The 14,722-nt window shown below is 42.9% G+C and overlaps 1 protein-coding gene across 1 annotated transcript in view; it reads right to left on the reverse strand.

Annotated features, from left to right (window-relative positions):
* The window catches only part of LOC102452715 (uncharacterized), a 68,423-nt gene extending 63,013 nt beyond the window's left edge, over positions 1 to 5,410 (reverse strand). Inside the window, exon 1 of the mRNA XM_014580963.4 lies at positions 5,269 to 5,410. Within this exon, the coding sequence (XP_014436449.3) occupies positions 5,269 to 5,278 (10 nt within the window). The 5' untranslated portion in view covers positions 5,279 to 5,410. The remainder of the gene's footprint in view (positions 1 to 5,268) is intronic.
* Between the last annotated feature and the right edge of the window lie 9,312 nt (positions 5,411 to 14,722).

A 14,722-nucleotide genomic window follows, 5' to 3' on the forward strand; every position in this document is an offset into this window, starting at 1 on the left:
ATGTTTTGATAAACTTTTGATAAACTTGCTTCTTATGTATCTGGCACATTTATATTTAATAAGAATAAAATGCTGGTTTTAAGCATTTTAACTGAACTGAAATTTCCATCCAAATAGAGCTTGATTTAACCCACAAGTAAAAAAACCAAAAAACAGCTAGTAAATAAGAAATGATTATTCACCCTTTTCTAACACAACAAAAACTTAAAATTAAGAATCTGAATAAATGTATTTTAAACTACTTAATTGTTTCAATAAATGTACACAGGTAGAGTGTATTTTCTTGGAAAGCAAAAAGAAGTACCAATGTCAGGGTAAAAGTTGTATTTAGTGGTGATTTTATATATTGTAATGGTTCCCAATCAATTAAAATCAACTTTTCTTTAGGAAAATAATTTAGGTACAAATGCCAAACATGATTCAAAGCTTTGTGTTTGGTGATTTTAAATAGTGATTAAAATTGGTAATTTAAATCACTTTGATATCAGTCAATCCAGCCGGACTTGCTTGCATTATCACAATTTGATTTTTCACAGCTTTTTTTCTGGAATGAATATTAATATATGAGAAGATCTTTGAACACAGATGTCACAATCTTCTGTCACATATCCTTTCCCCATCATTTTCTTTCGGTTCGGTCAAGCCACATTTCTTCATTGACAGATTCTGAATTCCTCAGCCTTGCCTAACAGCCTTGCTCAACTACATTGCCTAACAGAGTTGGCTAACAATGTTGCTAACCTTATTCATCTTAATGGATCCTAGTCCCCGTGCTTTGCCTTTTTTTTTTTTTTTAAGACAAGTATGTTCTTAGTCCTGGGATGCTGAAACTCATTCAAATTGCATTATCTCCCTAACTTCCCTCAAATTGAGAGATATTCAAAGATAGCTAAAACATCAATCAAAACTCTAATATTAGCAATTAATATTACTGGGCATTACCTTCTCCTACTTATTTCACAGCTACATTAGTTGGCATTCAGATATACCTAGTACATGGCTACAGGGAACCAAATTAAAATTATACATATTTCTGTTAAAAACAGCACAGCCAACCTAGCAGTGATGGAAAATACAGCCACAACATTTCTGGGGAATTATATGTAGTAGTGTAATGTTATTTGGGGAATAAAAAAATGACTCTCTTAGTATTATAACAATACTTCACATTTATATAGTACTTTAGATATTCAAAGCACTCTACAGGCATTGAGTTCTTACTCCTCACAATCCTGTAAGACAGGTGAGCAAATACGATCAATTCTAACCTCATGCCTGTCTTATTTAGATGCAGCTGTCTGAGAGTTCGAGTGAAATAACGCTTTATGACCCTGATTGCAACATATCCTGTGCACCAACTTCTGCAATCTTTGACATATTTAGTGATACAGAGACTTCTAAGCACATTGCTTGCTAAAGGATATTATCTATGCTCTTTTAAAATGGTTTATTTATAGAAGTGGGGAGCTTGTGGAGGCTAGGTTGTTACGGTGTATTTACAAACTGTTCTGTCTTGTAGGATGGAGAAGATTGTTCCCCCTCCCCACATCAGCCCTCAGAGCTGGTCTGAGTCACCATGAAGGAGTGGCATCGTGCTTCCTCCTCCTTTCTGTTCTGGAGCCTGCTCCCTGGAGTGAAGCAGGCGTGAACAGAGCTGGAATTGTTAAAGGCTGTGGTGCAGCCAGACAAGGGAAGGGGAAAACTTCTTCCTTGTTCCTATGTACCTGCATCCAATATGGGAGTGCTGAGGGCAGAAGCAAAAAGGTTCCTTGTTTGTATGAATGTAATTCTTCTGTTTGGGAAGCATCGCTATGCACAGCCCCATGGCCCAAACTGTACGACAGTAGAGAACCTCGTGTGCTGGGTGTTCAAATTGAAACACCTGAAGTTCAGGTCTTCAGAAAGTGCTGAACACCTATATTGAAAAATAAGGCCCCTTTAAGGTCTCAAGATAGTCTTCCAATACCAGAAGCACCCCAAATCACTAGTTGCCTTTGAAGATCTGGTCTGGGACCTTTTATTTTTAAATGTTCATGTGCCACAGAGCAAATTTTATTTTAAAAAAGTATATTTATGAGTAGAACAAGACCAAAGTTATGTAAAGAGCTTTCAGTTCACTGGAAAACCCAAAAATATTTTTCACAGTTATCAGAAATGAATACTTTTCTAAGTTGAACCAAAAACTTTAAAAAAATTGCTTCGAGTTCAAAGATATGTCTCATTCAACTTGAAACAATGCTTTATTTGCTTCTTTCTTTTTTATACTTTCAAAATGTTTAAAATTAAATAGAAGTTAATTTCAAACCTGAACACTGTTCTCAATTTTTTTTAAAAAACCCCAAAACATTTCATTTCTAAAATGTCAAAATAAAAATTTCCAAGAATATCTTTTTGGATCAAAACCAAATTCATCTAGACAAGATTCTTGTTTTTAACCTAATATTTCCCCTGCATTTTGAAGTTAACATTTTACATTTTTGTGCTATAAATGATCCATGTGTTTATATGCTTTATATGGAATGTTTACATGACAAGTTATAGCTAGCTGAAGAGAAACCTAGTAAATAACATTTACTAAAATCAATAGTACAGTTTTACTGCTCCTGCTTCATATTCTCCTCCCGATGTCAGACTGCTCTGAAAACAAAATAACTTGTTACTAGCATCATAATCATATACAAAATAAGTATGCAGATGGAATATAAGAACTAGTGAACATATCTTTAGCTGTCATGCAAATATCCCTAATAATAAAATGTATGGGAGGGAACAAACATGGGAATGCATGATATATAAGCCGAATTGTCTGTAAACAGAATGTGCTTCTGAAGATTTTGATGGGACATTAAATGATACCTTGTGTAAGTTTCCCAAACCCTGCCCCTAACAGCTAGGTTTCTTTTCTTTTTCTTTTCTTCCTCCAAAACAGACTTGCTCCAGCTCCATTGCACTACATCTTGTTTCTCCACAGCCACAGAAATAGGAGACTGAAAAATAAATGGGCCTAATTCTCCTCTTGCTTATACTTTGTGTAAATTAGGAGTAACTACTCTGCTGTTATTGAGATCAGAATCAGGTCCAACTTTATTTTTCTTTTCTTATTCCTGCTTACTTTTTAGTAGTTTCCTGTGTTTTTTCTTTTACTTCGCATAATCTTATTTGTTCCATTACTTTGTCAAATAGATTGGTTTATAAGTTCACTCACAAACAGGTTTATTTTATTAATGTGTTTACATAGTTCTGTTTTGATAGACCCTTTTAAGGTATGTCTACTTGTAAATTTAAATGAAGCGGCGATTATTTAAATCGCCGCTTCATTTTCCTATGCCTGGTAGCCTAATCTACATGCCTCTGGCGACAGGCTTTTGTCAACAGAGGCTTTGATGACAAAGAGCGTCTAGACTGCATCCAGTTCTGTTGACAAAGCAAGCCACTTTGTCGACATGAGAGTGTAGATGGAAAGGACAGTGTACATGCAATACCGCCGTTGACTGAACTCGGTGGTAGTGTAGATGCAGGTATAGTTTTGTCGACAAAAGTCCACTTTTGTCAACAAAACCCTATAGTCTAGACACACCCTCAGTGTATGGCAAGCCAGAGTGTAAATAAATCTGAAGCACACTAACATGCCACATGCTAACTTATGGTAAGACTCTTGCTACTATAGTGCATACTGCTGCAGAGGTCAAATCCCACTATGAAAGTTTTAGTATGAAGTATCAGCGACCATTCAATGACTTTGTGTCACATCTTATCTTGCTGCACATGAATTTCCTAGGTAGACAAACCTTTACTTTAAATGTACAGGCCAAATTAATTCCTAATGTGTCTGTTTCAGTCAGTGGAGTTAAACCAAGTATGCCTGTACTCCATTGAGTTTAATTTGTTTGTTTTGAAAGTCTATGAGATGCATAAAACCTTGTAACTAGTTGCCCTAAAGCCTCAGGTTGATAGGTGTGAACTTACCCTTTAATTAATATAATTGTAAACATAAGTCTTGCCTAAGACAAAAGGTATGAACCCACTCAGAGCTTTTTGGATGAGTATTATTAGGGTGTGTGTGTTTCGGGGGGGCCAAAGGTGCTGCAGAACACACACAGGCTAAGGTCACAGACAAGAACAGGGAGAGGCAGAGGAAAAGAGGAAAGCAAGTCAAGTTGGAGCTTGTAAGTGCAATATGACTATGTAAAAAGCTAGAAAGCTTTTGAGGCTGGTGTTGGCTGAAAAAGCTTGACGCACTAAGCAAAGACACTACTCCTTTTGTTCTTTTTTCCTATTCAGGAACACAGGGCTTTGTAAATTCTCTGTAAATAAACAAAACTGCATCAAACCCCCCAATATCACCAATTAATACTTTCAATTGGAACATCCCCCAAAGCCTCAAACTTTGACTAGTTGCTAGGTTCAAAATAGGCAACATTATTACCTCTTTTTTGGTAGTGCTGGCTTTAAAAAAGTACATTAACAGATTATTTTCTTATGTATGAAATTGTTGTCTTACACATTTTGTAAGTAAAATATTAAAGTTACCTGGGGTTTTATAACTGAAACGTAAGCATATTTACCCTAATTTCCTAATCTCTCTTTTTGTATATATTAACAATTTCCAATTGTTAAACCACACTTCAAATACAGCAGGCTTTTCTCATAGTGTAACACTAGGTGTTGATTATTGCATAGACTGAAGAAGGAAGATGCCCACTATATACAGTTAGCTTTAAGAAAGTTATAACCTATTTGCAAATCAAGTCGTGGTTTTATAATATCACATTTGAAATAGTCGTGAGCTCCAGCTCTGACTTTCTGATCTTCTTACTAGCTCAAGCCTTCTGAAAATAACATACAACCTCTCCTCTTCCAAAAGTAAAACTGTGAGCCAGCAGGACAGTTATTGAAGTTTTAACTGAGATATTCTTACTCTAGCAAGATTATTAGGTGTATTGGTTCTTTCACATCTCCATTAATGGAAATATTCATCAGTCCATATTTTTTTTTGCCTCGCTGACAACTTAGCTCTTTCTGTACATTCCTTAAATAGCTATGAAACCTTATTTTTACTGAAGTTCTTTTGCAGTTGTATAGCCTAAGAGGCAGAGGTCAGGTAGCCAGTAATTTTCAAGCTCTGAACTCAGCTTCCAGGTGCAAGTAATCAAATATATTACCTAAATTTTGCCTGGCACACCCCTCGTTTTCCCAGGAAATGGTGTACTGCCTACTGAGCAAACATTTTACCTCTTTTCATTAGAGAATACTTTAAAGCAAATTTACCTTCGTCCATGGTAAACAATCTGCAGATCAGAGACTGGCTCCACACAGGTAAAAATTAAGCTTACTATGTCCTGTATTAGACACCTATTGATCTCAAGAAATGCAGGAGCCTTGCAAGGGAACAGGATACTTTGCCAGTGGAAGGTCAGAAGTACTTTTCATGTGGATCAGGTTTCTTGTTCTGCATGACTTGTTAGTCATGCCATTAAGTAAATTAGTTCTGATGGTTTGTCCTACATTTACATGTGTAGCTACTTACACTGAAGGCTACAAATGTCTGCTTTTTTGGGGGGAGGGGAAGGTTAGTTTATGATCAAATATAACTCAAATCTGTTGTGCCACAGAGCTGGCTAAAATTCAAGAATACACAAGCTCACATGATATTTTTTTAAAAGCATAAATGTCCACAGTAAGGCCTAGCGTGGGGCACTTGCCCAGAGTGTTGTAACTGGGGCAGCATAGAACACCATGGCCCTGAGGGAGCAGCTACAGAGATGGAGGGAATGTTGACACTACCAAGTTTTGTGGAGGGCGTCAACACACAGAAAATGACAACGATAAAGTCACCAGTGTGTGTTCACATTTGCCAGCCTGTTGACAAATCGTGTTCTCACTGGGAGCTTCCCTGTTGACAGTGGGAACAATGCACTGGGCCTATGTACCCCACAGTGCCTGGTGACACTATCTCTCACTAGGTGTCGCAGAACTGTGGACTAAAGCATGGGACATCTTGGGGCCCTGCAATATATTCCGTCAGGCACCACTTTGTTCAGGGTCTTCTGGAGTCCATTTGTGCCTTTTCCAACTGTCATTCTTTGCTCTGCACTTTGGCATCTGCAGTGAGAGAGAAATTATCCTGCTGTTCTCCCACATGCTATTAGCTGTCATGAGAACCTTGCTGAGGGCAGCTGATATCATCTTGAAATCACTGACAGAGGAGGAGGACTTGGAGGAGCCTGACCGTGTCTGTGATATGGATAACAGCAACCTGTGATGGTATTTATCAGTCACAGAGCAGCTGCACAAGCCAGAGTGGCACTTTTGGACTACAACAAGCAGCACTGATTGGTGGGATTGAATCCTCATGCAGGTGTGGGATGAAGACCACTGGGTACAGAACTTTAGGATGCAAAAAAGCACCACAGATCAGAGGCCAGCAAGGCTTCAAGGACAACAGAATGCTGCCCCCTCAGTTGAGAAGCATGTGGCAATTGCTGTGTGGACGCTGGCAACTCTCGATTGCTACCGGTCCGTTGCAAATCAGTTTAGAGTGGGAAGTCTACTGTTGGAGATGTACTCCTGAAAGCATACAGAGCAATCAATCACATTCTACTACAGAGGACCATGACTCTGGAAAATGTGCATGACATAGTGGCTGACTTTGTAGACATGGGATTTTCCAACTGGGGGGGGGGGCAATAGATGGCACATACATTCCGATTTTAGGGCCAGTCCACTTTGCCTCTGAGGATATCAACAGGAAGGAATACTTCTTGATGGTGCTGCAGGTGTTTAGGGACTACTATGGGTACTTCACAGACATCGTGGTGTGGTCTGAAAAGGTGCTTGACACAGGCATCTTCAGGAACACTGACCTGCAGGTGGGGAATTTCTTTCCAGACCACAAGATTATAGTGGTGGATATGGAAATGTCCAATGTGAACCTGGGATACCTGGCTTACCTCTTGCAGCCCTGGAAGCAGGACATCAGTAAGGAACATTTAAAGAATAAGCTGAGCAGGTTTTGCATGGTGGTTGAATGAACCTTTCGGAGACTAAAGGTGAGATGGGGGTGTGTCTGTGGCAGACTAGACCTCGCTGAGGATAATATTTCCATGGACCACAGTTATCATCAGGTGTTGCACTTGGCATGGCTTGTGTGAAAGTAAGAGAGAATTATTTGCTCAGAGGTGGAACACTGAAACTCAGTGATTAGCTGCAGAATTTGACCAGATTGTCAGTTCTAGTGCCTGAGGAACTCAAAGGGCTGCTGTTAGCATCAGGGATGCTTTGAGGGTGCACTTTGAAAATGAGGGGCACCGAAATAAACCTCTACTACAATTGCTTACAAGCCACATCCCTCCACCCCCGTCCAGTGCAACACATAGCTGGGAACATGCATTTTAAGCCTGCTCCTGTGGATTGCAGTGACTGGTCTGTGGGATTGTTAAATGATAAATAAAAGAATAGAATTGTGATAGAAGTATGCTTTTAATCAGCAGAAAATAGTGCATGCTCAACCACTGGTAAGGGAGGTGCTGGCAAAGGACTACACCTCACAAATGTGTGTAGGTACAGGTATTATAATCAAAGTTGGGAGGGGGGTGGCGTTAACGGGAGAACGAGGGCTTCCAAAGTGGGAAGACATGGAAGAGGGGTTGCTGGACACAGAATTTTGAATCTATTGTGTGGGCGAGGGGGGATAAACCTATGTTGGATCACTCGGCTGCTTTACTAAAAACTTGAAGATCATTGTTCCTCCATCACCACGATCATGTGTGCTGTGGCCAGTTTGTCCTTGCAGCTCTATAGCTCCCTTTCCAAGCACTCACTCGCTGATTAATTTGCTCTTCACAAACCATATCCTCCCTCTTTCCTTTAGGGTGCTTCCTTATCTGTTGCCACATCTCTTCTGTAATCCATGGTGGGACCATTAAGGTCTCTGCTATTCAGCAGAATGTACAAAATGGAGTCTGTTAACATTGAGTCCAGCATTGTAATATTTCACATACAAATCTTTTTTCCATCATTTCCATTCGCTTTTCCATTGGCCCTTACAAGGGACACATCTCAGCAAGCACCGCATCATGGTGAGCAATGAGGTGGGGGTGGCTAGCGGCTGTGCATATACACAAAAGAAATTCCAGCCAGGGCTAGAAAATACCCTTTGCATAGTTCTAGTTATGACACTTCTGCACAGGCGTGTATCACCCTGGCAGACATCTCTTTGCTGAGGGGAAGCAAGAAAACCAGGGCACAACTCCGGTAGGCTCATGGCTTTTGCTCGGCTTCATATGCAGCCCACTTACATTCCACTTTGGTTCCCACACAAGTGGATGCTGAATGGTACAAGATAGTGTCTTGTGGGAAGGGGACAAAGCAACACTGCCATGCAATCTTCAGTAGAAAATTAACAAGCACATCTCCGAAACATCCTGCTTGGCCACATTGATTAGCTACACAGATAAGTGCCACTCATAGAACACAGCCAGCCTCCCACTTTCCTTAGTCCGCTGCCTTCCACTCCAGCCACTTACCTGCGCTTCCTCCCCTTCTTTCTGCTCCCTGGAAAATGCTTGCTCAGTCTGGCTATGTCCTTCAGCAGTGGAGACCAGTTTCTGGCTGCCAAACCCACTTGGTGACCTCATGGGGACCCTTTGGTCCTCATTTACCTCTTCCTTTCTTTAACTATGTCATCCTCTGGGTTAGGTCATCTAGGTACTGCCTCCGTGCCCTCTGAAATATCCACGAGCTCTTGTTGTTGGAGGTAAGTTCACCACTGAGGGCAGCATCTAGCTCCTTATAGAAACAATAGGTCTTTGATGATGCACTGGAGAGTCAGTCAACTCACCGGCCTTATGACAGGCTTGTCTGAGTTCTTTAATTTTCACTCTGCACTGCCGTGTGTCCCACTTGTACCCCTTTTCACACAAGGCACTAGAAATGTGTCTGCATGAGTCCCAGTTCCCACTGGTCACCTGAGCTGGGTCTGAACAGACTTCTCTCTCGATACACTGATCGGATCCAACAACTCCACAGCAGTCCATGCAGAGGACCATTTGGTGTGATGGCCAGGTATGGGCACCTGGGAAGACACCATAAGACCATGGCACACTAGGCCAGCTGGTGGGAGGAGAGGTTCATGTGCTCAGGCTGCATAGGGCACTATGATTTCTAAGGTTGGCCCTCTATGTTAAACTTTATCTACCCTGCACGTTTTTTTGACAATAAAGGGAGATAAGGAAGAAAAGCCTCACATGGAGCTGGAAGCTTTTTTTTGTCAAAGAAAATGGCTGGTTTTCCTCACAAAAGTCACATGGCAGTGTGAACGCTCAGGGTATGTCTACACAGCAAAGTTATTTCGAAATAACAGCCCTTATTTTGAAATAACTTTCCTAGCGTCTACACAGCCAAACTGCTATTTCGAAATAGCGGAGCGCTTATTTTGAATTTGGTAAACCTCATTCTACAAGGAAGAACACCAAATTTGAAATAGCTATTTCGAAATAAGTGCTGTGTAGACACTTATTTTGAAATAGGGGGCCTCCAGCCTTCCCAGAGTTCCCTGGTGGCCACTCCATCTTCAACCAAGAACACTTCTCTCCCTCCCTCCTTCCCCGGAACCCTTAAAGGTTTAAATTCTGGTCACACTGTGCCTGTGCCAGCTTCAAGCCTGCCAGCCCAGAGCCGGCAGTCACTGTCCCTGACCCAGTGGCCCCAAAACATAAGCCAGCAAGCCACTGGCAGCCAGCCTTCTACTGCTCCCCAGGAGCAGTCTGCCAGCTCCCAGGAGCCTGCCAGGGCCCAGAGAAGGTGGGTGGAAATCTTGGACCTCATTCAGGTTTGGGGGGGGGGATGCCCACAATGTCCATGATCTCCACACTAGATGGGGGGAATGCGGCCATCTATGGCAGGATAGCTGCCAGCCTGGCCACCAAAGGCTACATGCGAACCCAGGAGCAGGTTTGCATGACAATCAAGTTGGTTCGGCGAGGCCCTGAGCTTCCCCTCTCCCTTCTTCCCTTTGCTTCCCCCTTCCAGCTCCCTCCTCCCATGTTTTCCCCTCCCCTCTCCCACTTTCTCTTTTCCCCTCTCCCGCCTCCTTTCCCCAGTCTCACCAAAGTTTCATTCCCCCCTGTGACAAGTTCCCGTGAGCCTCTCCGGGCCAGCCCTGACTCAATCCATCAGGCGCATGCCCCGAGGTCTCTTCTTTACACGAAAAAAAACAAAAAATGTCTGTCTCACCCCAGAGGAGCATTGTAGACGGGTCTCTGGAGCCTATTACGCACTGGGACCACCTCCGCCAACTGCGTCTTGGAGGGGGAGCGCAGAAATAATGCCCAGGGTGGGGAAAAGGAGGCTTGGGCCCATCCTCACTCCGAGCCCCGACCCAGGGCCCTAAGGCAGGCAATGCTGTCTCTGCTCAGCGGATGGGGCAGTAGCCCTAAATGAATCCGCTCTCGGGTTTTGCGGCCCAGCCCAGGATTGCTTCTTTCCCCCTGCCCAGTAATTAGTTCCTCCTTGGCAGGGAGCCAGACTCACCACTTGCCTCGCCCCCGCCTGTAGCTCGTCAGGTTCCCTGCCCCTCTTATCCCTTCACCACCCTCTGATCCCTCCCTCTTGCTCTGGTGGCATCCCACCTTTTAAATACCCCACTGTGTTGCCGTCATCTGATGTCACCCCCCCGTGTGCCCCAGCGCACACGGCTGCGTTATCCCTGCGGCGCGCCGGGTGATGTCATGCTCTGGGTTCTCCGGTGGCTTTTCTTCCCTGGCCCACATGTGCCCACTGGCTGTACGCATCGGTGCGGCGGCCGGTCCAAGCTCCACCGCTTGTTCCCCACGGCGCGATTCAGAGCCGGTCCAAGTGCGAGGCGGCGGCGCCCTGTCACACACACTTTTGTTAAATAAAGAGAGTTTATATTCATGAAAATATGTGTATTTTATCTGACATCAGGAAGGGGGGTTAGGGAGGGGTAAGTGGCAGGACGTGAGGGAGGAATGAGGCACAAGCCCCGAGTGGGGCAGACCTAGGAGGCTCTTAGTGCTCCTCAGGGTGGAAGCTCTCCCTGATGGACCTTCTGGATGGCAGCCTGCAGAAAGTGCAGCCAGGCTCACAGCAACGCATCCAAGAGAAGCACCAGAGTGCCCAAGGGCAGCTCTGGCTCCATGTTGCAGAGTGCTGTGATGTCCCGAGTGAGGGCAACGAGAACACGCAGAGACAAAATGCTTTGCTGTCCCTCATTGAGGTAGACAAGCAAGCAGGGAAACCTGAGAACTGGCTGTCCGGGGGAAGGGAGGGGGCCTCTTTAAGCACAGACCTCAGATAGCCTCAGGCAGCAGTCCCACACAGTAAGTCCTGACCTGGTGCCCTGCTAGAACTGGTTCCGGCCAGCCTCAAATACAATTTAGAGTCCACTCAGTGTGGACATGCTATTTTGAAATATCAAAATGCTATTTCAAAATGCATTTTGTGTGTAAATGAGTTATTTTGAAATAAGCTATTTCGAAATAACTATTTCAAATTAACACTGTAGTGTAGACATATTACACAGTTTTGTCACTGAAAGGCACTTTTCCTTTACAAAACTTGCTAATATAGACAAAGCCTGAGCCTTTCTCGTCAACTTTGCCAGCATACCAAAGGGGTGCCTACCACTGCAGTGTTCTGACGGTGTTGATTACTCTCCTCTTCCATGTTCGTCTACTAGTTCGGAAATATGTAGGAAGGGTGTGTAGAACCATATCCTAACCTCTCCCTGTACCCTTGCAGGCAATTTTTATCACTGAAGAAAGGAGAGAGCCGTCCTTTCTTACAGGAATTGCTATTGTAATTGGCCCTAGTGAAGGTCATGCTACGGAGGCATTTAACATGACCTCCAACCCCATATACTTGAAAAGAGCAGATCACAAGAAAAGTAACAATTGAGCTGAGAATTTTATGTTCTCCATTTTTTTTTCCTCACTTGAATATGTAGCTCTCGTCCTGTCCAGGCAGTGGTATGAAATACAGAGCTCTAAAGTGTCTGATGAGACAATGCAAAATAAAGCACCTCCCCCTAAATTGTTAGAAAAGAGGAAATTTAAATGATCACAGTAGATGAACTCTCATAGGTGCAATGAATGCAAATCGTGACCTTCACTTAAAATCAGACTCATGTCTTTTTGAAGTTTAGAAACGTTCAGTTTGCAAATATCTCCTTCATGTCTGTGCTGCCTAATTTCCGTTGAAAGAATGTGAAATACGATATTCTTGTCACAGATCCAAATCTGATGAAACCAGGAAGCACTGAATATTTCATGAGACAGCTTGCTTTTATGTGATTTCAGGTCCACATTTCAGATACATTTCATATACAGCTAAATATACATGCTGGCACATGTTTATCTGAAATGACTTTTGATGTGTGTGTAAGTTGTGAAACTGGCATTACCTTTTAGAGCAAATATCTTCCATGTTGCAAAAGTGCTTGGCGGGGAAGTGTGTATAGAGCTCTCTTGCCCTTTTCCCCTCATGCACCTGACAAAGATCGGGGCAGAATTTAGACTTAGCATTCACATAAGCATTCTGCTCCCAGTTAAAGCACCTGACAGTGTGCTGCTAGGTACCACAGGGAGGCAGAGTCAATCATCTTGGGGAAAGACCAGCCTCAGATTTCCTCTCCCTCTTTATTCATATTCCTGTCCAGTAATGAGCACTGGGGCAAGCATTCATGTATTATCCCCTGTGGAACTATAAAATGTGCATCTCCTAGGCTTTTGTGAAACATCCTAGCACCGTAGGGTAGGCAGAATGGCTCCAGATGAATCCCTAATAGCTGTTGCTGTTCTGCTGCCCCACCTTTGTGGCTCAGAGGAACAAAAGCAGATGTCTGACTTTATAATGTAATCTGAAAGAGGGTGTTTTTTATTGCTGAAACTCCAGAGCTGATTACTTACCATTAATTAACAGAATAAACTTTTGACTGGAAGCTACTTACAAGTTAATACACGATACAACTCACAAGACTATTCCATTATCACAAAGGCCTATTTCAGGTAAAATCTCATTAACATCACAATTGGGTGTGATTTGAAGGAGATGAATAAATGTAGGTGAAGTTATTCCAAAATAACATACTTGGCGTCTACACCACAAGCGGTTATTTTGACATAAAGTCAAAATAATGTCAAGCTTGAGAGCTTGTTACTCTGACTCCTGTAACCTTCATTTTACAAGAAGTAAGGGAAGTTGGAGGAAGAGGGCTTTTTCTTGGACTTCCTGCTGTGTAGGCAGTGCCAAAAACCAAAATAAGGTATTTCGACTTGAGCTACATAATTGATGTAACTCAAGTTGCATAGCTTATTTTGGCTTTAGCCCTGCTGTGTGGACGAGCCCTTAGAGAAGTTGTGTTTTGTTGTGAGGTTTGAGGTTATGTTGATCTCTTCATAACAAACTTTTCACTCTTGATTTTGACAGTTCCATTGCTCCAGGGGAATGTAGCTGCCATGAGAGGTCTCTGATTTCTCCAAAAGAGCTCAGTCTACGTTAGTGTTCAGTAGCAATTATTATTAGGTTTCTCTTGAAGTTGTATAAACTTGTTGTGCTAAACCTTTCTAAGCCCCATTTTCTCAGCTGTTTCTAGAATACTTTCAGAGCAGACAATAACAAAGAAAAACTGGGTGAAAACTTCTAGTATAAAAATACCCTGCCTCTTCGGTTGTTTAAGGCAAAGTTCTGCCTTCAGTATGTCTTTTTGTTACTGTCAGTTCCATCATTGCATATAATATGTGCTAGGGTTCCCAGAAAACAATCTGATTGGCAGAATTAGGTATATAATCTAGAAGCATGAATAGACCTGTGCATTCTGTAAATCTGCCATCTAGTTCTTTAAGTATCCAATTCTGACACTTTTATTCATAAGGTGAAGTCCGCAAGTAGTCCCACTGATTTCATTACCACAGAATGAGTCCAAGGGAGAAGAACAGGGCCCAAACAGTAGCACCTTGATATCAGGTTTGCTTAGCTTTCCAGCAATTTGGGAATACATTTCTTTTTTGTAAAATCCTTGGAAATTTGTGGAACAATGGCTTCCCACATTCTTTCCTAGAGACTTCTAAGCGCAGGTCTACAAAATGGGATTAAGTTGACCTAAGTGATATAACAGCTACATGAATGACATAGCTGGAGTAGACATAGCTTAGGTCAATTCATTACAGTGTCTACACTGGGGTGGGCAAGAGAACCTTCAGGGGTCTTGCTGCTCCTCCGCTCCCAAGCCAATCAGGATCTGGGGCTGGGGGAAGTCCACAAATTCTCTTCCTGCTGCCTAGAGGGAACCACCAGCTGTTCAGAACAGCTAGCAGTTATATCTGGGGGAAGGCGGTGGGTGCAAAGACTTCACGTGCTCCCCCATCCCCAGGCCAATCAGGGTATGTGGGCGGGGAAGCATGGAAGTGTCCTGGCTCCTCCCCCACCTTTGAAGCCACTTCAAAAATTTGTGAAGTAGTCCCCCTTTTAAAATTATTGCCCACCCCGGTCTACACTGTCTGGATTGACGGGAGAAACTCTCCCATCCACTTACCTTGGGTTTCTCATTCCAGTGGAGTACTTGAGTTATTTGCTCTCAGTTTAGCAGGTCTTCTCTACATCTCCTAAATCAACCCCTGGTGGTGGATCTATTGCTGCAGTGTCAGTAGTGGAGACAAGCCCTGAGACAGTCTAAATTCATCAGGCCCTCAATATTTTTCTGATT

This window comes from Pelodiscus sinensis, chromosome 6 (genome assembly GCF_052426305.1).
Source record: "Pelodiscus sinensis isolate ZL-2025 chromosome 6, ASM5242630v1, whole genome shotgun sequence".
In the NCBI taxonomy this organism is placed as follows: domain Eukaryota; kingdom Metazoa; phylum Chordata; order Testudines; family Trionychidae; genus Pelodiscus; species Pelodiscus sinensis.